This window comes from Watersipora subatra, chromosome 4, assembly GCF_963576615.1.
Source record: "Watersipora subatra chromosome 4, tzWatSuba1.1, whole genome shotgun sequence".
Taxonomy (NCBI): domain Eukaryota; kingdom Metazoa; phylum Bryozoa; class Gymnolaemata; order Cheilostomatida; family Watersiporidae; genus Watersipora; species Watersipora subatra.
The window spans coordinates 49086559-49111634 of NC_088711.1; the positions used below are offsets into that span (position 1 = coordinate 49086559).

The 25076-nt window shown below is 33.2% G+C and overlaps 2 protein-coding genes across 4 annotated transcripts in view; one reads left to right on the top strand and one right to left on the bottom strand.

Moving 5' to 3' along the window:
- Positions 1-4898, bottom strand: part of LOC137395235 (glycerol-3-phosphate acyltransferase 1, mitochondrial-like) — a 61665-nt gene extending 56767 nt beyond the window's left edge. Inside the window, exons 1-2 of the mRNA XM_068082085.1 lie at positions 4829-4898; positions 527-758 (exon numbers count right to left, since the gene is read on the bottom strand). Coding sequence (XP_067938186.1) covers positions 527-751 — 225 coding nt within the window. The 5' untranslated portion in view covers positions 752-758; positions 4829-4898. The remainder of the gene's footprint in view (positions 1-526; positions 759-4828) is intronic.
- Positions 4899-5090: 192 nt separating this feature from the next.
- The window catches only part of LOC137395080 (trimeric intracellular cation channel type 1B.1-like), a 43059-nt gene continuing 23073 nt past the window's right edge, over positions 5091-25076 (top strand). For all 3 annotated transcript variants that reach the window (XM_068081869.1, XM_068081868.1, XM_068081870.1), the window contains exon 1: positions 5091-5273. In XM_068081869.1, coding sequence (XP_067937970.1) covers positions 5159-5273 — 115 coding nt within the window. In that variant the 5' untranslated portion in view covers positions 5091-5158. The remainder of the gene's footprint in view (positions 5274-25076) is intronic.

Consider the following 25076-nt stretch of genomic DNA (forward strand, 5'->3'; position numbering starts at 1 on the left):
CGGTTCACACATGAGCGCGCGCGCGCACACACAATGACAAAGTGGGATTTATCGATAGAGATGTATTTATACGGGATGCTGTGCTACCATAAAATTACATTCAAACAAATAATAACAGCCTAAATCTTAAAATAGTAATGCAGGATATTACCATAGCCTATGAAGTTCATGAAAGCAGAGCACCATGCAAATTATGAATTTATATCCTCATCGGCAGCAATGCATGAGATGAGCCAGTTTCTTATCACGGAACACTGTATATTATATTCTCTCCATAGCAATTCAATACACAGTTAGATCCGTACGTTTCAGAATGTAATCGAAATTATGATTGATGGCTGAAATAAAGCCTTTCATAAAAATCAATTATTTACAATGTGAAACCCTCAAGTACCGAAGTGATGTTGAAGCTGGTCATTGAACTATCTATTGACAGGTCTCCAGACTATAAATAGTTAACTTCTTGGAAACGCGGTGAGACAGATCCTTACAGGCAATATAATTAATATCTACTCCCATTACTTACTGTTGTAGGCATGGCGCATGGCTTCCTGGTGTTCCTCGATTTCCTGGTTCGTCTCTCGGGCTGAGGAGGCAATTCTTTGAACCTGACTTTCCATGCCTTCCGACCTTCTTCCGCTACATGATTGTATGCCTTTGATGTTGGTACACGTGCACCATTCACTGTAGATTTCTGTTGCCACTTGGCATAGACAGCGTCTAATGGGTTCATGATTTGCACATCAGCCATCTTCAATCTACAGCCAAAATAGAACTGTATACTGTCAAATGAGGAAGAAAAGCTTTGCTGCAGCAAAACAGTTTGAAAAATAAATGCTTTATCTACAAAACATGGCTTGAAATTAGCTTAAATTTGACCTCCATTCAATTAGCATTAAACGGTGAGTCATTTGTATTTGAATGGTGAGTGCGTTATTTGAGATAAAAAATATCACAAAATATGGTAACATCGACGGAAGAAAAACCAAAATTAACATACCTAATAATATGCTGAGTATAATAACATAAAGTAAAAATTTGAATAACGACTACAAGCTTATTTTGTGGTTAAAATTACTCCCTGTTGTATCCACAGCTTGAAGCTGTATTTCACATTTTAAAAACTAAAGAGAGGCTAGTGCAGCCATTAATTGAAATTAGTGATGTGATAGATAAATTGCTCTCTTGACAGCAATGGTTGGTAGCCTCTTTCGGAGAAAACCTGACACATTAACAGTGGTGACAGTATATCATCTCATTCAACTACTCATCTCAGGAATACTATCTTATTGACTACTGTCTATATATATCATCTTATTCATGTACTCACACCAAGAATACCATTACGCTAACTACTGTAGGCATATGATCTCTTTGAAATGTACCTATGCGAGTGCAAACTATAGCAAAGCTCCCGGGACATTAAAGTGATGGATAGTAAGAATTTAAAGAACTTGTGCACAAAGCAGAAGAAAATCTTATTAGTTCAAAGGCTGCTTAAGAACCAGAGATGAAAGAGGCTCTGCTTTACACAGTGGAGTAGATAACCAAAGATAAATCAAACACGCAATAATGTTGTCAAGAAACCAATAAGAAAACCCATACTATTGTAAAGTGTTTTGGATTTTCTTATTGGTTTTCCTATTGTAGGTGCAATAAATTTATGATAGTATTATTGTACTAGCATAACTTTGGTCAAAGGCAATAGTGTTTGAAGAAAACTGTAATCTAGCATAAATTAAGAAAATGAAATGCTTGGTTCGTTGCATTTTATATTTTACATTAACAACATATGTCGAACGTTTTCATAGTTTAAATGAAGACATCTCTACCGGTTGCATTTTTTGATTCACTTTTGCCTGGCAACTGGAGATGGCTGCTGTGGCAAAAATTACAGCTTATATGAATGAAAAAAAACCGTCTGTGTTATTTTGTTCCTCTAACGTCTGATTTCACTGTGACTCAGACATGCACAAGAAACTTTGCATGCACATTTCTGCTAATTCTGCATTTTTGTTGAAAATGCTAGGATTTGTAAAATTTGCCCACAAATGCTGCTTCAATATTGTTAATGTCAAGGTTAGAACTTCCCTCATTCAAATCTAAATTTGTATTTTAATTTTCCGCAATTGGATATTCATCTGTAACTAATAGCTTTAGACATTTAGATCTATATTTGTAATTGATAATTCTCTTCATTTAGAAATACACTTGGAAATTTATAACTGGTTTCGATCTTCATTCAGAATTGACAACCTTCCTCATGTTTATCTTCAGTTTCAATTGATAATGCTCTTTAGTTCTGTCGTCATTTGTAATTAAGAGCCCTCATTTAATATATATATATATATATATATATATATACATTTTTAATTGACATTGTTATATATGCATCCGTCTGTTGCGTGCTTGATTGCGTTGCATAAAATTGGGTTAAAAACACCAAATTGTCACTGGGAGGTCATGTGCCAAGTGCGCGAACCTATATATACAGTGGCGCATTGATGAGCTTTTTCTTTCTCCCATCTGGTGGAGACCGTGGCCCGTGCTTATATAATAGATAGCTCTTATTTAGATCTACATTTGTAATCAAAAACACTTTTTATTTATATCTTCATGTGTAATTGATAATTTGTCCATTTATATCTTCATTTTTAATTGATAACTTTACTGATATAGATCTCCATCTGTAAATCAAGACTCACCTTACTTTGAGCCTAATTTGTAATTAGATAACTCTACTAATTTGTATCTTCATACCTACTAGATAACTCACCTCACTTATATCTTCATTTGTATTTGATAACGCCTCATTTAGATCTATGTGTGTAATATAGGGCAATTTAGCGAAACTTAGTAAAACCAGTAAATTAGCAAATAGAACTCACCAAGGTGTGTTAAAAAATCATTAGAGAAGTCCTTTTAAGTCAATTTGCTAAATTGATTGAATAGCATCGACAAATGACTGTGACAACTGCAGAAGTGGTTAGGATTAGTTGTCGGTTAGAATAGAACATATTAAGACCCATCTCATCAATTAATGACTTGGATTCAACTCGATTATGACACATCTTGTAATGTTACAACGCATACTAATCACATTACATCCATGAATTATTGCTGCTTCTAGACTATAGATGTTTGTTCTCTAAAAACAAACTATGAAAGCTGCATTAAAAGCACAGATCAGGCATCCGTTACCTTTACGCAATCTTCGGCTTCAATATGATAGCTTAGTAAATACATGAGAATATGAAAAGTGATCAGAAACTTTATTATTTATGGAGCGCAATGTCTGAGAGAAATAATATACACAACATACCTCTAATTCAGTTCAGTGCAAGAAGACAGGAGATAAAATAACAGACGCATGTTGTTGAGAAATATAAATCAATATGCATGCCCTTTATCCTTTATAAATAAGCTCTGTATTTATTTTTTTATATAAAATCTACAATATTATACATTTCAGTGAAAAATTACCTTTGTTGACAACACAGTTCTTCAAGAGTTAGTATGAACAATCTGCTAACCAATGCTTTTTTGATTCCCAATTTTCTGCAATAATATTTATCTTTAAATTGCAATAGGCCTTTTTATATCAATTAAAATTAGAAGAATTAAATTGTCAGAATTGAAGGTTTGGTGACGCAAGTGGCCAAACCAAGTAAACAAAACTCAATTTAAAACATCTTTTGAAATTCATACTTATTCGCTTGCATAACTGCTGCTTATTCTAATGATTTTTAACTCTTTATTAGCATTAAAACTTATGGCTTATTTTAATTAGCTCATGTATTTGTAGAAGACTATTTATTGATACCCTTCATGAAAAATCTATACATTTAGCTAAATACATCATTTTATATTTATAAATGATGTAAAGATTTTAATCAAAATGTAAATACTTTTTGATTAAATCTTAGAATAAAAGTTGACTAGTCCTCTCATTGTTCAAACCTTTAAAGCAAAATGATTGCTTAATAGCTAACATAAGAAATACTTCAAAAGTAATTATATCTGTTAAAAATCCAACTTTAAACAAAATGTTAAAAGATAGTGACACGCATCGGAACATTTTACATTATGTATCTTAAGACCATATTCAATAATAAAATAAAATTCCACAACCTATGAAAAAACCTATGCAAACAACAAAACATGTTACAGCTTTATTAATTTAGTTCATACATTAATCTAAAATTAAAAAAACCCAGTGTACCAAGTGTGTTTCATCAGTCAGTAAAGCCTCGTACGCTAAGGAAGTTAAGATCTTGCAAAGTATTTAACACATGCAGATAAAGTTAGAATCAACAAAACTACTTAAACACATATATAGTTTTTATTTTAAACCACTTTTCTTAATTACCATGATACTGTGTTCTCACTCTATTTTACCTAATGAAAAATGAGGGATGACAGAACGACATTTTAAACCTACGCTAAAGTCAATCAAAAATGCCTGCTTTAAATATGGTGTGTAATATATTTACCACTTTTACCTGTGAACGTGTGGCCATGATTATATCAGTTCTATTAACACCTTCGCATCATCATAAAAAATACAGTCGACAGACAATCCCAAATCATCTTTACCTTATCTTAAATAATAATTTTATTTAAAATACAATATAATGTTCAACAAAAAAAATAAACGAAAGATTCCCAAACCGCCGTCAGTTATTCACGCGTATATATTCGGGTAGTCTAGAGGTATCCAGATGCTGGTTGAACGTATTTTGACAAAAGAATAAGCACAAAACTTTAAATGCAAACGAAATTATCTGTTTCACAAAAATAACTAATTGCAAGCCAAAACCAAACGTACCATATGTATTTTAAACTAAAACTTATTCAATCTTGCGATGGCACGGCCATTGCTGTATCCGCCGAATCATGTGTCCAATAGCGTTAGAAGCATTGCGGCATGAACCAATTACCAGCGAGTTACAACGCAGCATACTTGACTCGTTAAAGTTTGCCGGTGTTTAGCGTGAGAGTTGAAAATGTATCAAAGATCATGTTTCTAAAACCATGTTAGGAGTGTAAACCTTTAATCAGAGGCAACGGTTAAGCCCATCCACGGATAGTAGAATCCTGTTATTGTTTCTCCCCAAAGTTTTCGCTTCGCTTTTATTTTATATTTTTAATATTTAAAATGGACTTCTATTCATTGTGTGACGCAGCGACGCATTTAAAAATGTACCCAGTGTTTGATGTCATTCATTACACAATGATGTGCCTAAATGTAAAAGAGGATGTACAAAAGTCAGGTAAGTTGTAATAAATGTATTTGTAATGTTAATTGTTACTCAATAATCTCACCGAAATGTCTATCGTTGACAGTAGAATGTCTGTGTTATAATACAAGCCGCTAAATTGTGACAAATAGACAATTTTATGCATAGGATTGCTTTCATACTAGCTCTTTCCATGTCGTGATACAACTGTTCTGAAAATCTACTCACACATTAGATGTAATGTATTTAGATTTAAGTCAATGAGTTTGGATATGGTGGTAATGTGTGGTTTATTTTGTTGTTGCTAATAATGTGTATACCACAAAAACTATGTTTATACTTTTTTTCTGAAAGCTGGTCACTACCTGGAACTGAAGATTATGTGCATTCTCCTAACTACAAATTTGTATTTCAAGCATTCTCCTATCAACTTTAGCAGTTATTTAGCCTAATTTTGTGTGCATGTATTATGTTTTTGTTACAATTAATGCTGAATTCTATATCTTACCACAAAAGCCTTGATCTTCGTTAATTTAGCTAAGGTTTAAATATCGGGCTGCCATAAATATTTGCACAGCTTCTTGTCCTGTTACAACAACTCTACTCGAGCTCTGTTGTAGTCCTATACTGTACATATTTTTGTCTATTTGATCATGAGGTAGACAGCAAATGTCTTACCATTTAGGACTCTATCAACATATGCATGTTTGTTATTACTGACTACAGTTTCTTGTTTTCAGTATTTTTCTAATAATATCTTTAACTTTTACAATGTTTTTAAAGTGTCATTTCAAATTTAATGGCTGCTTCTTATTATGGTGTTTTCAATAACCACATGAAAACAAGTCTAAAACTGCAAACTGTGTTTTATAGTACATAACTTATGACAGCTGTTGGTATAGATTTTTTTAAACGTATTCGAAGATATCGGTTCACTATATGATTTCAATGCTAAGTATTTCTTGGAGCTGTTATCATTTATATTCCGTTTTAATTGTCTATTGACCTATTATGTCTATTGCCCTTTTATGTCTTTTGACCTTTTACTCACTTACTCCATTGCAGGGAATTCCTGAATAATGAAACCTTAATGAAATCTTAAATTGGTATTGGCTTCAACGATGTGCTTAGCCATTCCAGAAAAAAATATCAATTTGTCATTATCCACTAAAACAAGAAACATTTAGTTTTCACCAAACTATTGCTTTTGTTGTGTAGCTTTTGCTGCATTGACTAGACGTAATTACACATACATGCATATCATGTTCATTGCTTTAAACTTGCTGTCATAGACAAATCACCCTATTAGTGAAAGTGGTCTGCTGCTTCATATATAGTACAATTTTATACTCTATTTCATAGTTTCTAAATTTGTGGTTCATAATCGTTTAGTAGCTTCCTCTTCGATTGCTTTACTGTGTATTATAGTAACTTCGTAACTGAAATTTGTGATTGTATCATGTGAAGTCATTTTTGGGTACTTCCTATTAAGTCATCACCTTGGCAATATATGATTGGATGAAATGTGGTAGATTACTACGCTTTGGTCAGCTCATCCAAAAGTCTAAATATCTAAAAGATACGTAGCCTAACCATTATTTACTCAATTAAGGTTTTCTATAAATTGTCGCAATCCTAACACATATGTGTACATACTAGTAAATATTCATTAGGCTGCTTCATTACTTCATTTGTAAATAATAATTAAAAGATGAGAACTAATTTTTGAATTTTAATAGAATTCAGCTAGAGACAGGGATTTATATTCTTAACATTGCCAACCCAACGCTTATTTATCAACTACTCTTTAAATTCAGTTTAAATATTCCAACAACATTAACATTTATGCAATAATTGGCAAAAACTTCCAGTGTTGTTGGTAGGCGAAATGAAAGCTTATATATCAACTACTAGGGCATGTATATAGTCATCATATTAGAAAATGTGTTCTTCTGCTAGCAGACCTATTAAGTGGGACATTGCGGCTCTGGTCAATAATGACCACTTACCAAAATGAAAGTGAAAATACTGACAGCCATAAACAAGTGCTGCAAGCACTTGTCTTATTCTGTCCCTCTTCTCAATATCTATCATGACATGGTATGGAATAGTTAACATTTTACTTGAAATTTTCCCGGCTCAGTTAGTGTGCCTATTCCTACAGTGCATAGAGCAGCGTTAGGCGCTGTCGGCAGCCCTTGATGTGAAACACTCCCACCGCTTTCTACCAGTTTATTAATTAGTGCTTTGATTAACTTAGTAGACTGCAATACTTACACAAATATACATCATCTTCATACACGTACAGTACGTGCCTCGCCTCGTTACTCATACGGTACATGTCTCTCCTAGTTACACGTACAGTACGTGCCTCGGCTCGTTACTCATATGGTACATGTCTCTCCTAGTTACACGTACAGTACATGCCTCGCCTCGTTACTCATATGGTATATGTCTCTCCTAGTTACACGTACAGTACGTGCCTCGCCTCGTTACTCATACGGTACATGTATCTCCTAGTTACACGTACAGTACGTGCCTCGCCTCGTTACTCATACGGTACATGTCTTTCCTAGTTACACGTACAGTACGTGCCTCGCCTCATTACTCATATGATACATGTCTCTCCTAGTTACACGTACAGTATGTGCCTCGCCTCGTTACTCATATGGTACATGCCTCTCCTAGTTACACATACAGTACGTGCATCGCCTCATTACTCATATGGTACATGTCTCTCCTGGTTACACGTACAGTACGTGCCTTGCCTCGTTACTCATATAATACATGCCTCTCCTAGTTACACGTGTGTGTATCTCTTAGTTACATGTACACGTATCCCTAGTTACATGTGTGTGTGTGTGTATCTCTTATTTACGTGTAAACGTATCTCCTAGTTACATATATGTGTTTTTTATAAAATATGAAAATACATGTGTGTGTATCTCCTAGTTAGACGTATGTGTATCTCTTAGTTACATGTACACGTATCTTCTAGTTACACGTACGCGTATCTTCTAGTTACACGTACGCGTATCTCCTAGCACACGTATGTGCTTTTTATAGTTACACAGACATGTATTTCATTCTTGCATGTATGCGCATTCCTTAGTCAAACTTTTGCACACAACACAACGTTGATTCGTTCTCATAATTTGTTAAAAGCGTCCATATTGGAGCGCATATTCTTATAAGAATACATTGTATTCAATTAATTCCTTGCAAAGCCTAAAACAATAATAAATGCTTCAAATAATTACATATAGTATTAAAACAAATACATTACACAAAACTATATCGAAAAATAAATTTAAATACCTAAAATATATATGCAAAATAACTGAAGGATGTAATGATCTGTACATAGACAATCTTTGTAATGTTTTAAGAAATTTTGGATGCCCTGACTTATTAATTACACTGTATGATGAGGCAAATATCAGCTCAGATTTTATTCCAAATGTTGACAAATTCATATGTGTCGGTCGTCATGAGTCGAGGCTTGACGGCACATTGATTCCCTAGTTACATATTATACATGTATGTGTATCCATCACCTTCTTACTTGTATATAAGCTTACATTCTCGAGTTACACACATATATATTCCTAAATTATATGTGTAACTAGAGTAGATAAAGGGATAGAGTAACTATGTGTAACTAGAATTATATATTATATTATTATATATAATAATATATATTAATATATATAATAATATATATAATGTATGTATTATAATTATTGTATTATATATTATACTATTATAATTAATAATAGTAATATTATTATAGCATTAATCATAATATTATAATTACTGCTAATAATATAATAATAATTATTATTATATCATTAGTATTATCATTATACAATATAATAATTATATTGTATTATAATTTTTATATTACAATAATATATATAATAATATATAGGCCTAAATAATATATCTATAAATAAATAATATATGTAATACATATATATATACATATATATATTTCTCTCTAATATAAACATATATCTGCCTACTTACCTGTACACACGTTTCCCAATGACATATTTTCTTTCTAATGGCACACTTGAAAAGATATTTCTTAGTGAAGTTCGCCCATGCTATACATTCCCTAGTTCCACATTTTTATATCACCTACTCATATATACATCTACGTACTTATATATACATACACCACTTATTTGAATGTATAGACAGTTGTATTTCTAGTTCTCATCTTACAATTTCTCTTTCCTGCATCATTTCTGTTCTTTTGTTTTTATTAGGTTATAATGTCAAAGGTCTCGCGACAGATCTCATAACAAGGTTAATCAACAAAATCTGCTAAAAATTACAACTTACTAAATATTCAACCTTTGCCTGCACAACGCATAACAGTTAACACTTAAGTTCAACTTTTCTAACTAGAATTGTTTTGAGATAAAACTGTGGGAAGTGAATCCAATGTTTAATGGTATACATGACCCTGAACAAAGGTAAAGATTTGATTTATGAAGTCTGTCATTTTATTCTAATCAAGACTGTTTTGTAAGTTTTTAGCAAAATATTATGAATAACTTCCTATCAATCATGAACATATGTGTTCTCTCTGGTTTACAACTAAAATTATGTAAAGTTCTAGTTGTTGGAAAAATATACTAACTAGATGCATAGGTGCTACACTGGTGACCCACTACAACTGGTATGTCTAGTGTCAGCGCTTACCTATAGCACGGGCGGCAGCATAGCTACATATGTTAGGCCTCGTTATGCTGGGAACTATCACTGCCTGAAAAAGGCATCGTGTATTGCCATCTGAATAACTGTCTGTTCTATATTTAGTAACTGGGATCTAGTTTGATATTTCAATATACAGCAATTTTTAATACAGTTGTCTTTAGTTTATCCATAAATTGAAGTTAGTCAGTGACTATATGTATATGCCATTAATTGACTTTTAGCTTCATCAATGACCTTTGCCTGCTGCATTTATGAAGTATGTTTTATACCAGTACATATCAAAGACGAGCAACCAGTCAATGAAAATCACTTCTCTAGTAACTATGGCAGCGCTTCCTCAATAAAATGTGGACTACACACAGGAAGCTGACAAGACGCATGCACAACCCATTTTCATATAACTATACTAGGTGATCAGCCATAGTTCACATCCTCGATGTACTTTTAAACTGATATAAGCAAATGATATGAGGTATTTTTTCTACCATCTTAGTCCTACGGACTATTTTACAAGGCTTGGTACTAATCAGTAGGTCAGATCCTCAAGTTAGCTAGCAGTTAGCACACATATTTTGCGTAACAGTTTACACAGCATTCCCTAATCCTCCTCAGTACACACTAGAGTTCCTGCCGGTTACCCTTTGTAAATACCTCTCTACTCTCATCTCACCGAATAACAGCGTATAACAGCGTAACAAGGGTTCTGTGTAGATACATAATTAGCAGATGGACAATTAATTGCCTCTTGTTAATTGATGAATGCTCATCTTATACTGTTAGCAACCCGGAGAGAGCTGATGTCTGTGGTTTACTTGTAAAGGTGAATTTGGTATGAGTCTCGTGCCCGTGTGATATTAAACTTAGATGGCACTCTTTTTCATAGTAAGTCATTGCATTGATGCTGTCGTGGCTACGCAGGAGGTCATACATCCCAAGATTTCTTCACAGGCATTTCACTTACCTATAGCTTTTTCAATAAAGCCTGTGATAGCTATGACTAGGCTGCAATTGGCTAAGATTTTTGCATGTTCAAAGCTATTTTCAACAACAAATGTCAATTTTCATCAGGGCAAAAAAATTTTGCGTTAGCTGCTCTGTAGTCAGCAGTTTCAAAAATTAAAAAATTGGCTTGGCACTAACTGAATTACCCAATGAGACGTGAGCAAGGCAAAAGCATTATAAACTTTTGCAATTATGTTTGACCTGGTGCTGCTGCTGTTTGCAGCATACATCAAACATTAATTCACTTCTCCTCAGCTTTAGATAGTTGAGGTCACATGGTTGACACTCATGGGCAATTTTGAATGTTTAGGTTCATTATAGGTTAGCCCTAGCAATCACTAGTGTTACATGCTACAAATTTTTAAGCTTCGAAGTTGTGGTTTTGATCCTAGGAATGAAGATGTATTTACATGATACACAGGAGTGGTCGCACAATTCCCAATTGTTCGTAGCTGACGAGTTTACATGCTACGAAGAAATTGTCACACCACTCCACGGTTTCTAAATTAGCCTACATTGCGCTTTTAGCTACAACTGGGCGCATGTTTTATATCGCGGCTGACACTATTAAAATGCGTCTAAGGTCAAATGTCAATGTGGGAAATTTTCTTTCAAATTCGGAGTTAATATTTTTTATTAAAAAGCAGAACTGCGTAGGGATGTTGTAAGAACATCACCAATGAAAACTATGAAAATCTAACCTCCAATCACAAAGATTTATGCAATAATATGAATATTGATGTTTAGATCATGCGCAGTACATTGTTGTTGATACGATATTTTTTAAAAATAACCCCCTTCAATCGAAGGTTTGAATCGCTTCAAAGAATTAAATATGCGACGTTTGAAACCATTTACATGCTACGAAGATGAAAAATACGACAAAAATTTGTAGTGTGTAACCCTAGTGGATGTCTGATGATACCTACTAGTGGAGTCAGGCTACTATAACTTAAGTCTAAACTAATTCTTTTGACAAATAATCTCCTTCTAATATATATAAATCTCAGTCTATAATCTATGATCTATAATCGGTCTATAATCTACTATGCAGAGGATTTGATCGCGGAGATATCAGTTCTGGAGGCGTTGAACTTATTCATCAGACTACGGCATTCAATGCAGCAAAGTAATCAATAATGGTAAAGATATTCATTATAACGGTTAAAATAGGCATAACACGTTGCGTCACACATAACTGTTAGCAGCTGGCCTCACTAGGTGAATGCCTGGCGTTACAAAGGTTCTAAAAGCAGCTTATAAACAGTTACAGGTAATGTAGTGTAAAGGCAATGTAGTAGGCAAGGTGATGTAATGTTTATAAGCTTTTTATTACCCGTGCACCGCAGGGCATTAATCTAGTCAGTACAGAAGTATTAAACTTTTTATCTATCTATTAATAATATCTTTTTAGGTCATTGACTCAAAAACCTTTAGTATTACTACTTAGTAGTTGGCCTAAGAGAAGATCTATTGCTGAAACCCGTTAGTTTTATTACAATAAATAGTGTAAACACTGTGTTTCAATAGACTATATATTCCAAATATAGAAATATTTATTACTCGTAAAATCTGAGACTAAAGAGCCAACAGGTCAAGGTAACCAACCTTTATATGAATAGAACGGACAATAAGCCTTCAAGTGTTGGATTCTATTTGGGATGCTCCAATTGTAATAGCTATTAGCAAGACAAACGTCATCGGTCAAATACAACTCGCTCACTGCATTCTTTGACAAAATGTGTTGAAAGTCAAAGGTAACAATATGGAGCCTATCTTGTACCAGTTGCAAGAGAGTACAGTGTAGTTTAATGTTGTAACAAAACATTTTTAATGGAAGTTGGTAACTTCAAGAAAGTTATCACATTGAGTTTGCAAGTCGCTGGATCAATATATACTGTAGACAATGAAGTACTTTCACTTCACTAGTGCATATGGAGTTAAAAGACAATGAAGTACTTTCACTTCACTAGTGCATATGGAGTTAAAAGACAATGAAGTACTTTCACTTCACTAGTGCATATGGAGTTAAAAGACAATGAAGTACTTTCACTTCACTAGTGCATATGGAGTTAAAAGACAATGAAGTACTTTCATTTCTCTAGTGCATATGGAGTTAAAAGACAATGAAGTCCTTTCACTTCACTAGTGCATATGGAGTTAAAAGACAATGAAGTACTTTCATTTCTCTAGTGCATATGGAGTTAAAAGACAATGAAGTATTTTCACTTCACTAGTGCATATGGAGTTAAAAAACAATGAAGTACTTTCACTTCACTAGTGCATATGGAGTTAAAAGACAATGAAGTCCTTTCACTTCACTAGTGCATATGGAGTTAAAAAACAATGAAGTACTTTCACTTCACTAGTGCATATGGAGTTAAAAAACAATGAAGTACTTTCACTTCACTAGTGCATATGGAGTTAAAAAACAATGAAGTACTTTCACTTCACTAGTGCATATGGAGTTAAAAGACAATGAAGTCCTTTCACTTCACTAGTGCATATGGAGTTAAAAAACAATGAAGTACTTTCACTTCACTAGTGCATATGGAGTTAAAAGACAATGAAGTACTTTCACTTCACTAGTGCATATGGAGTTAAAAGACAATGAAGTATTTTCACTTCACTAGTGCATATGGAGTTAAAAAACAATGAAGTACTTTCACTTCACTAGTGCATATGGAGTTAAAAGACAATGAAGTCCTTTCACTTCACTAGTGCATATGGAGTTAAAAAACAATGAAGTACTTTCACTTCACTAGTGCATATGGAGTTAAAAAACAATGAAGTACTTTCACTTCACTAGTGCATATGGAGTTAAAAGACAATGAAGTACTTTCACTTCACTAGTGCATATGGAGTTAAAAGACAATGAAGTCCTTTCACTTCACTAGTGCATATGGAGTTAAAAAACAATGAAGTACTTTCACTTCACTAGTGCATATGGAGTTAAAAGACAATGAAGTACTTTCACTTCACTAGTGCATATGGAGTTAAAAAACAATGAAGTACTTTCACTTCACTAGTGCATATGGAGTTAAAAAACAATGAAGTACTTTCACTTCACTAGTGCATATGGAGTTAAAAAACAATGAAGTACTTTCACTTCACTAGTGCATATGGAGTTAAAAAACAATGAAGTACTTTCACTTCACTAGTGCATATGGAGTTAAAAGACAATGAAGTCCTTTCACTTCACTAGTGCATATGGAGTTAAAAAACAATGAAGTACTTTCACTTCACTAGTGCATATGGAGTTAAAAGACAATGAAGTACTTTCACTTCACTAGTGCATATGGAGTTAAAAAACAATGAAGTACTTTCACTTCACTAGTGCATATGGAGTTAAAAAACAATGAAGTACTTTCACTTTACTAGTGCATATGGAGTTAAAAAACAATGAAGTACTTTCACTTCACTAGTGCATATGGAGTTAAAAAACAATGAAGTACTTTCACTTCACTAGTGCATATGGAGTTAAAAAACAATGAAGTACTTTCACTTCACTAGTGCATATGGAGTTAAAAAACAATGAAGTACTTTCACTTCACTAGTGCATATGGAGTTAAAAAACAATGAAGTACTTTCACTTTACTAGTGCATATGGAGTTAAAAAACAATGAAGTACTTTCACTTCACTAGTGCATATGGAGTTAAAAGACAATGAAGTACTTTCACTTCACTAGTGCATATGGAGTTAAAAAACAATGAAGTACTTTCACTTCACTAGTGCATATGGAGTTAAAAAACAATGAAGTACTTTCACTTTACTAGTGCATATGGAGTTAAAAAACAATGAAGTACTTTCACTTCACTAGTGCATATGGAGTTAAAAAACAATGAAGTACTTTCACTTCACTAGTGCATATGGAGTTAAAAAACAATGAAGTACTTTCACTTCACTAGTGCATATGGAGTTAAAAAACAATGAAGTACTTTCACTTCACTAGTGCATATGGAGTTAAAAAACAATGAAGTACTTTCACTTTACTAGTGCATATGGAGTTAAAAAACAATGAAGTACTTTCACTTCACTAGTGCATATGGAGTTAAAAAACAATGAAGTACTTTCACTTCACTAGTGCATATGGAGTTAAAAAACAATGAAGTACTTTCACTTCACTAGTGCATATGGAGTTAAAAAACAATGAAGTACTTTCACTTCACTAGTGCATATGGAGTTAAAAAACAATGAAGTACTTTCACTTCACTAGTGCATATGGAGTTAAAAAACAATGAAGTACTTTCACTTCACTAGTGCATATGGAGTTAAAAAACAATGAAGTACTTTCACTTTACTAGTGCATATGGAGTTAAAAGACAATGAAGTACTTTCACTTCACTAGTGCATATGGAGTTAAAAAACAATGAAGTACTTTCACTTCACTAGTGCATATGGAGTTAAAAAACAATGAAGTACTTTCACTTCACTAGTGCATATGGAGTTAAAAAACAATGAAGTACTTTCACTTCACTAGTGCATATGGAGTTAAAAAACAATGAAGTACTTTCACTTCACTAGTGCATATGGAGTTAAAAGACAATGAAGTACTTTCACTTCACTAGTGCATATGGAGTTAAAAAACAATGAAGTACTTTCACTTCACTAGTGCATATGGAGTTAAAAAACAATGAAGTACTTTCACTTTACTAGTGCATATGGAGTTAAAAGACAATGAAGTACTTTCACTTCACTAGTGCATATGGAGTTAAAAAACAATGAAGTACTTTCACTTCACTAGTGCATATGGAGTTAAAAAACAATGAAGTACTTTCACTTTACTAGTGCATATGGAGTTAAAAAACAATGAAGTACTTTCACTTCACTAGTGCATATGGAGTTAAAAAACAATGAAGTACTTTCACTTCACTAGTGCATATGGAGTTAAAAAACAATGAAGTACTTTCACTTCACTAGTGCATATGGAGTTAAAAAACAATGAAGTACTTTCACTTCACTAGTGCATATGGAGTTAAAAAACAATGAAGTACTTTCACTTTACTAGTGCATATGGAGTTAAAAAACAATGAAGTACTTTCACTTCACTAGTGCATATGGAGTTAAAAAACAATGAAGTACTTTCACTTCACTAGTGCATATGGAGTTAAAAAACAATGAAGTACTTTCACTTCACTAGTGCATATGGAGTTAAAAAACAATGAAGTACTTTCACTTCACTAGTGCATATGGAGTTAAAAAACAATGAAGTACTTTCACTTCACTAGTGCATATGGAGTTAAAAAACAATGAAGTACTTTCACTTCACTAGTGCATATGGAGTTAAAAAACAATGAAGTACTTTCACTTTACTAGTGCATATGGAGTTAAAAAACAATGAAGTACTTTCACTTCACTAGTGCATATGGAGTTAAAAAACAATGAAGTACTTTCACTTCACTAGTGCATATGGAGTTAAAAAACAATGAAGTACTTTCACTTCACTAGTGCATATGGAATTAAAAAACAATGAAGTACTTTCACTTCACTAGTGCATATGGAGTTAAAAAACAATGAAGTACTTTCACTTCACTAGTGCATATGGAGTTAAAAAACAATGAAGTACTTTCACTTCACTAGTGCATATGGAGTTAAAAAACAATGAAGTACTTTCACTTCACTAGTGCATATGGAGTTAAAAAACAATGAAGTACTTTCATTTCTCTAGTGCATATGGAGTTAAAAAACAATGAAGTACTTTCACTTTACTAGTGCATATGGAGTTAAAAGACAATGAAGTACTTTCACTTTACTAGTGCATATGGAGTTAAAAGACAATGAAGTACTTTCACTTTACTAGTGCATATGGAGTTAAAAGACAATGAAGTACTTTCACTTTACTAGTGCATATGGAGTTAAAAGACAATGAAGTACTTTCACTTCACTAGTGCATATGGAGTTAAAAGACAATGAAGTATTTTCACTTCACTAGTGCATATGGAGTTAAAAAACAATGAAGTACTTTCACTTTACTAGTGCATATGGAGTTAAAAGACAATGAAGTACTTTCACTTCACTAGTGCATATGGAGTTAAAAGACAATGAAGTACTTTCATTTCTCTAGTGCATATGGAGTTAAAAGACAATGAAGTACTTTCACTTCACTAGTGCATATGGAGTTAAAAGACAATGAAGTACTTTCATTTCTCTAGTGCATATGGAGTTAAAAGACAATGAAGTACTTTCACTTCACTAGTGCATATGGAGTTAAAAGACAATGAAGTCCTTTCACTTCACTAGTGCATATGGAGTTAAAAAACAATGAAGTACTTTCACTTCACTAGTGCATATGGAGTTAAAAGACAATGAAGTACTTTCACTTCACTAGTGCATATGGAGTTAAAAAACAATGAAGTACTTTCACTTCACTAGTGCATATGGAGTTAAAAAACAATGAAGTACTTTCACTTCACTAGTGCATATGGAGTTAAAAAACAATGAAGTACTTTCACTTCACTAGTGCATATGGAGTTAAAAAACAATGAAGTACTTTCACTTCACTAGTGCATATGGAGTTAAAAGACAATGAAGTCCTTTCACTTCACTAGTGCATATGGAGTTAAAAAACAATGAAGTACTTTCACTTCACTAGTGCATATGGAGTTAAAAGACAATGAAGTACTTTCACTTCACTAGTGCATATGGAGTTAAAAAACAATGAAGTACTTTCACTTCACTAGTGCATATGGAGTTAAAAAACAATGAAGTACTTTCACTTTACTAGTGCATATGGAGTTAAAAAACAATGAAGTACTTTCACTTCACTAGTGCATATGGAGTTAAAAGACAATGAAGTACTTTCACTTCACTAGTGCATATGGAGTTAAAAAACAATGAAGTACTTTCACTTCACTAGTGCATATGGAGTTAAAAAACAATGAAGTACTTTCACTTTACTAGTGCATATGGAGTTAAAAAACAATGAAGTACTTTCACTTCACTAGTGCATATGGAGTTAAAAAACAATGAAGTCCTTTCACTTCACTAGTGCATATGGAGTTAAAAAACAATGAAGTACTTTCACTTCACTAGTGCATATGGAGTTAAAAAACAATGAAGTACTTTCACTTTACTAGTGCATATGGAGTTAAAAAACAATGAAGTACTTTCACTTCACTAGTGCATATGGAGTTAAAAAACAATGAAGTACTTTCACTTCACTAGTGCATATGGAGTTAAAAAACAATGAAGTACTTTCATTTCTCTAGTGCATATGGAGTTAAAAAACAATGAAGTACTTTCACTTTACTAGTGCATATGGAGTTAAAAGACAATGAAGTACTTTCACTTTACTAGTGCATATGGAGTTAAAAGACAATGAAGTACTTTCACTTTACTAGTGCATATGGAGTTAAAAGACAATGAAGTACTTTCACTTTACTAGTGCATATGGAGTTAAAAGACAATGAAGTACTTTCACTTCACTAGTGCATATGGAGTTAAAAGACAATGAAGTACTTTCACTTCACTAGTGCATATGGAGTTAAAAAACAATGAAGTACTTTCACTTCTCTAGTGCATATGGAGTTAAAAGACAATGAAGTACTTTCACTTTACTAGTGCATATGGAGTTAAAAGACAATGAAGTATTTTCACTTCACTAGTGCATATGGAGTTAAAAAACAATGAAGTACTTTCACTTCACTAGTGCATATGGAGTTAAAAGACAATGAAGTATTTTCACTTCTCTAGTGCATATGGAGTTAAAAGACAATGAAGTACTTTCACTTCACTAGTGCATATGGAGTTAAAAGACAATGAAGTATTTTCACTTCTCTAGTGCATATGGAGTTAAAAGACAATGAAGTACTTTCACTTCACTAGTGCATATGGAGTTAAAAGACAATGAAGTACTTTCACTTCACTAGTGCATATGGAGTTAAAAGACAATGAAGTATTTTCACTTCACTAGTGCATATGGAGTTAAAAGACAATGAAGTACTTTCACTTCACTAGTGCATATGGAGTTAAAAGACAATGAAGTATTTTCACTTCACTAGTGCATATGGAGTTAAAAGACAATGAAGTATTTTCACTTCTCTAGTGCATATGGAGTTAAAAGACAATGAAGTATTTTCACTTCTCTAGTGCATTTGGAGTCAAAAGACAATGAAGTACTTTCACTTTACTAGTGCATATGGAGTTAAAAAACAATGAAGTCCTTTCACTTCTCTAGTGCATATGGAGTTAAAAGACAATGAAGTACTTTCACTTTACTAGTGCATATGGAGTTAAAAGACAATGAAGTATTTTCACTTCACTAGTGCATATGGAGTTAAAAAACAATGAAGTACTTTCACTTCACTAGTGCATATGGAGTTAAAAGACAATGAAGTACTTTCACTTCACTAGTGCATATGGAGTTAAAAGACAATGAAGTACTTTCATTTCACTAGTGCATATGGAGTTAAAAGACAATGAAGTCCTTTCACTTCACTAGTGCATATGGAGTTAAAAGACAATGAAGTACTTTCACTTCACTAGTGCATATGGAGTTAAAAGACAATGAAGTATTTTCACTTCACTAGTGCATATGGAGTTAAAAGACAATGAAGTACTTTCACTTCACTAGTGCATATGGAGTTAAAAGACAATGAAGTACTTTCACTTCACTAGTGCATATGGAGTTAAAAAACAATGAAGTACTTTCACTTCACTAGTGCATATGGAGTTAAAAGACAATGAAGTATTTTCACTTCACTAGTGCATATGGAGTTAAAAGACAATGAAGTACTTTCACTTCACTAGTGCATATGGAGTTAAAAGACAATGAAGTACTTTCACTTTACTAGTGCATATGGAGTTAAAAAACAATGAAGTCCTTTCACTTCACTAGTGCATATGGAGTTAAAAGACAATGAAGTACTTTCATTTCTCTAGTGCATATGGAGTTAAAAAACAATGAAGTACTTTCACTTCACTAGTGCATATGGAGTTAAAAGACAATGAAGTACTTTCACTTCACTAGTGCATATGGAGTTAAAAAACAATGAAGTACTTTCATTTCTCTAGTGCATATGGAGTTAAAAAACAATGAAGTCCTTTCACTTCACTAGTGCATATGGAGTTAAAAGACAATGAAGTACTTTCACTTCACTAGTGCATATGGAGTTAAAAAACAATGAAGTATTTTCACTTCACTAGTGCATATGGAGTTAAAAGACAATGAAGTACTTTCACTTTACTAGTGCATATGGAGTTAAAAGACAATGAAGTACTTTCATTTCTCTAGTGCATATGGAGTTAAAAAACAATGAAGTCCTTTCACTTCACTAGTGCATATGGAGTTAAAAGACAATGAAGTACTTTCACTTCACTAGTGCATATGGAGTTAAAAAACAATGAAGTATTTTCACTTCACTAGTGCATATGGAGTTAAAAAACAATGAAGTACTTTCACTTTACTAGTGCATATGGAGTTAAAAGACAATGAAGTACTTTCATTTCTCTAGTGCATATGGAGTTAAAAGACAATGAAGTAATTTCACTTTACTAGTGCATATGGAGTTAAAAGACAATGAAGTATTTTCACTTCACTAGTGCATATGGAGTTAAAAGACAATGAAGTATTTTCACTTCACTAGTGCATATGGAGTTAAAAGACAATGAAGTACTTTCACTTCACTAGTGCATATGGAGTTAAAAGACAATGAAGTACTTTCATTTCTCTAGTGCATATGGAGTTAAAAAACAATGAAGTACTTTCACTTCACTAGTGCATATGGAGTTAAAAGACAATGAAGTACTTTCACTTCACTAGTGCATATGGAGTTAAAAAACAATGAAGTACTTTCATTTCTCTAGTGCATATGGAGTTAAAAAACAATGAAGTCCTTTCACTTCACTAGTGCATATGGAGTTAAAAGACAATGAAGTATTTTCACTTCACTAGTGCATATGGAGTTAAAAGACAATGAAGTACTTTCATTTCTCTAGTGCATATGGAGTTAAAAGACAATGAAGTACTTTCACTTTACTAGTGCATATGGAGTTAAAAGACAATGAAGTACTTTCACTTCACTAGTGCATATGGAGTTAAAAGACAATGAAGTACTTTCACTTCACTAGTGCATATGGAGTTAAAAGACAATGAAGTATTTTCACTTCACTAGTGCATATGGAGTTAAAAGACAATGAAGTACTTTCATTTCTCTAGTGCATATGGAGTTAAAAGACAATGAAGTACTTTCACTTTACTAGTGCATATGGAGTTAAAAGACAATGAAGTCCTTTCACTTCACTAGTGCATATGGAGTTAAAAGACAATGAAGTCCTTTCACTTCACTAGTGCATATGGAGTTAAAAGACAATGAAGTACTTTCACTTCACTAGTGCATATGGAGTTAAAAGACAATGAAGTACTTTCACTTCACTAGTGCATATGGAGTTAAAAGACAATGAAGTACTTTCACTTCACTAGTGCATATGGAGTTAAAAGACAATGAAGTCCTTTCACTTCACTAGTGCATATGGAGTTAAAAGACAATGAAGTATTTTCACTTCACTAGTGCATATGGAGTTAAAAGACAATGAAGTACTTTCACTTCACTAGTGCATATGGAGTTAAAAGACAATGAAGTACTTTCACTTCACTAGTGCATATGGAGTTAAAAAACAATGAAGTACTTTCACTTCACTAGTGCATATGGAGTTAAAAAACAATGAAGTACTTTCACTTCACTAGTGCATATGGAGTTAAAAGACAATGAAGTACTTTCACTTCACTAGTGCATATGGAGTTAAAAGACAATGAAGTATTTTCACTTCACTAGTGCATATGGAGTTAAAAGACAATGAAGTACTTTCACTTCACTAGTGCATATGGAGTTAAAAGACAATGAAGTACTTTCACTTCTCTAGTGCATATGGAGTTAAAAGACAATGAAGTAATTTCACTTTACTAGTGCATATGGAGTTAAAAGACAATGAAGTATTTTCACTTCACTAGTGCATATGGAGTTAAAAGACAATGAAGTATTTTCACTTCACTAGTGCATATGGAGTTAAAAGACAATGAAGTACTTTCACTTCACTAGTGCATATGGAGTTAAAAGACAATGAAGTCCTTTCACTTCACTAGTGCATATGGAGTTAAAAGACAATGAAGTCCTTTCACTTCACTAGTGCATATGGAGTTAAAAGACAATGAAGTCCTTTCACTTCACTAGTGCATATGGAGTTAAAAGACAATGAAGTACTTTCACTTCACTAGTGCATATGGAGTTAAAAGACAATGAAGTCCTTTCACTTCACTAGTGCATATGGAGTTAAAAGACAATGAAGTACTTTCACTTCACTAGTGCATATGGAGTTAAAAGACAATGAAGTCCTTTCACTTCACTAGTGCATATGGAGTTAAAAGACAATGAAGTACTTTCACTTCACTAGTGCATATGGAGTTAAAAGACAATGAAGTCCTTTCACTTCACTAGTGCATATGGAGTTAAAAGACAATGAAGTACTTTCACTTCACTAGTGCATATGGAGTTAAAAGACAATGAAGTACTTTCACTTCACTAGTGCATATGGAGTTAAAAGACAATGAAGTCCTTTCACTTCACTAGTGCATATGGAGTTAAAAGACAATGAAGTACTTTCACTTCACTAGTGCATATGGAGTTAAAAGACAATGAAGTCCTTTCACTTCACTAGTGCATATGGAGTTAAAAGACAATGAAGTACTTTCACTTCACTAGTGCATATGGAGTTAAAAGACAATGAAGTACTTTCACTTCACTAGTGCATATGGAGTTAAAAGACAATGAAGTACTTTCACTTCACTAGTGCATATGGAGTTAAAAGACAATGAAGTCCTTTCACTTCACTAGTGCATATGGAGTTAAAAGACAATGAAGTCCTTTCACTTCACTAGTGCATATGGAGTTAAAAGACAATGAAGTACTTTCACTTCACTAGTGCATATGGAGTTAAAAGACAATGAAGTACTTTCACTTCACTAGTGCATATGGAGTTAAAAGACAATGAAGTCCTTTCACTTCACTAGTGCATATGGAGTTAAAAGACAATGAAGTACTTTCACTTCACTAGTGCATATGGAGTTAAAAGACAATGAAGTACTTTCACTTCACTAGTGCATATGGAGTTAAAAGACAATGAAGTCCTTTCACTTCACTAGTGCATATGGAGTTAAAAGACAATGAAGTATTTTCACTTCACTAGTGCATATGGAGTTAAAAGACAATGAAGTACTTTCACTTCACTAGTGCATATGGAGTTAAAAGACAATGAAGTACTTTCACTTCACTAGTGCATATGGAGTTAAAAGACAATGAAGTACTTTCACTTCACTAGTGCATATGGAGTTAAAAGACAATGAAGTACTTTCACTTCACTAGTGCATATGGAGTTAAAAGACAATGAAGTCCTTTCACTTCACTAGTGCATATGGAGTTAAAAGACAATGAAGTCCTTTCACTTCACTAGTGCATATGGAGTTAAAAGACAATGAAGTACTTTCACTTCACTAGTGCATATGGAGTTAAAAGACAATGAAGTCCTTTCACTTCACTAGTGCATATGGAGTTAAAAGACAATGAAGTACTTTCACTTCACTAGTGCATATGGAGTTAAAAGACAATGAAGTACTTTCACTTCACTAGTGCATATGGAGTTAAAAGACAATGAAGTACTTTCACTTCACTAGTGCATATGGAGTTAAAAGACAATGAAGTCCTTTCACTTCACTAGTGCATATGGAGTTAAAAGACAATGAAGTATTTTCACTTCACTAGTGCATATGGAGTTAAAAGACAATGAAGTATTTTCACTTCACTAGTGCATATGGAGTTAAAAGACAATGAAGTACTTTCACTTCACTAGTGCATATGGAGTTAAAAGACAATGAAGTCCTTTCACTTCACTAGTGCATATGGAGTTAAAAGACAATGAAGTCCTTTCACTTCACTAGTGCATATGGAGTTAAAAGACAATGAAGTCCTTTCACTTCACTAGTGCATATGGAGTTAAAAGACAATGAAGTACTTTCACTTCACTAGTGCATATGGAGTTAAAAGACAATGAAGTCCTTTCACTTCACTAGTGCATATGGAGTTAAAAGACAATGAAGTACTTTCACTTCACTAGTGCATATGGAGTTAAAAGACAATGAAGTACTTTCACTTCACTAGTGCATATGGAGTTAAAAGACAATGAAGTCCTTTCACTTCACTAGTGCATATGGAGTTAAAAGACAATGAAGTCCTTTCACTTCACTAGTGCATATGGAGTTAAAAGACAATGAAGTACTTTCACTTCACTAGTGCATATGGAGTTAAAAGACAATGAAGTACTTTCACTTCACTAGTGCATATGGAGTTAAAAGACAATGAAGTCCTTTCACTTCACTAGTGCATATGGAGTTAAAAGACAATGAAGTACTTTCACTTCACTAGTGCATATGGAGTTAAAAGACAATGAAGTACTTTCACTTCACTAGTGCATATGGAGTTAAAAGACAATGAAGTACTTTCACTTCACTAGTGCATATGGAGTTAAAAGACAATGAAGTACTTTCACTTCACTAGTGCATATGGAGTTAAAAGACAATGAAGTACTTTCACTTCACTAGTGCATATTGAGTTAAAAGACAATGAAGTCCTTTCACTTCACTAGTGCATATGGAGTTAAAAGACAATGAAGTACTTTCACTTCACTAGTGCATATGGAGTTAAAAGACAATGAAGTACTTTCACTTCACTAGTGCATATGGAGTTAAAAGACAATGAAGTACTTTCACTTCACTAGTGCATATGGAGTTAAAAGACAATGAAGTCCTTTCACTTCACTAGTGCATATGGAGTTAAAAGACAATGAAGTACTTTCACTTCACTAGTGCATATGGAGTTAAAAGACAATGAAGTACTTTCACTTCACTAGTGCATATGGAGTTAAAAGACAATGAAGTACTTTCACTTCACTAGTGCATATGGAGTTAAAAGACAATGAAGTCCTTTCACTTCACTAGTGCATATGGAGTTAAAAGACAATGAAGTCCTTTCACTTCACTAGTGCATATGGAGTTAAAAAACAATGAAGTACTTTCACTTCACTAGTGCATATGGAGTTAAAAGACAATGAAGTACTTT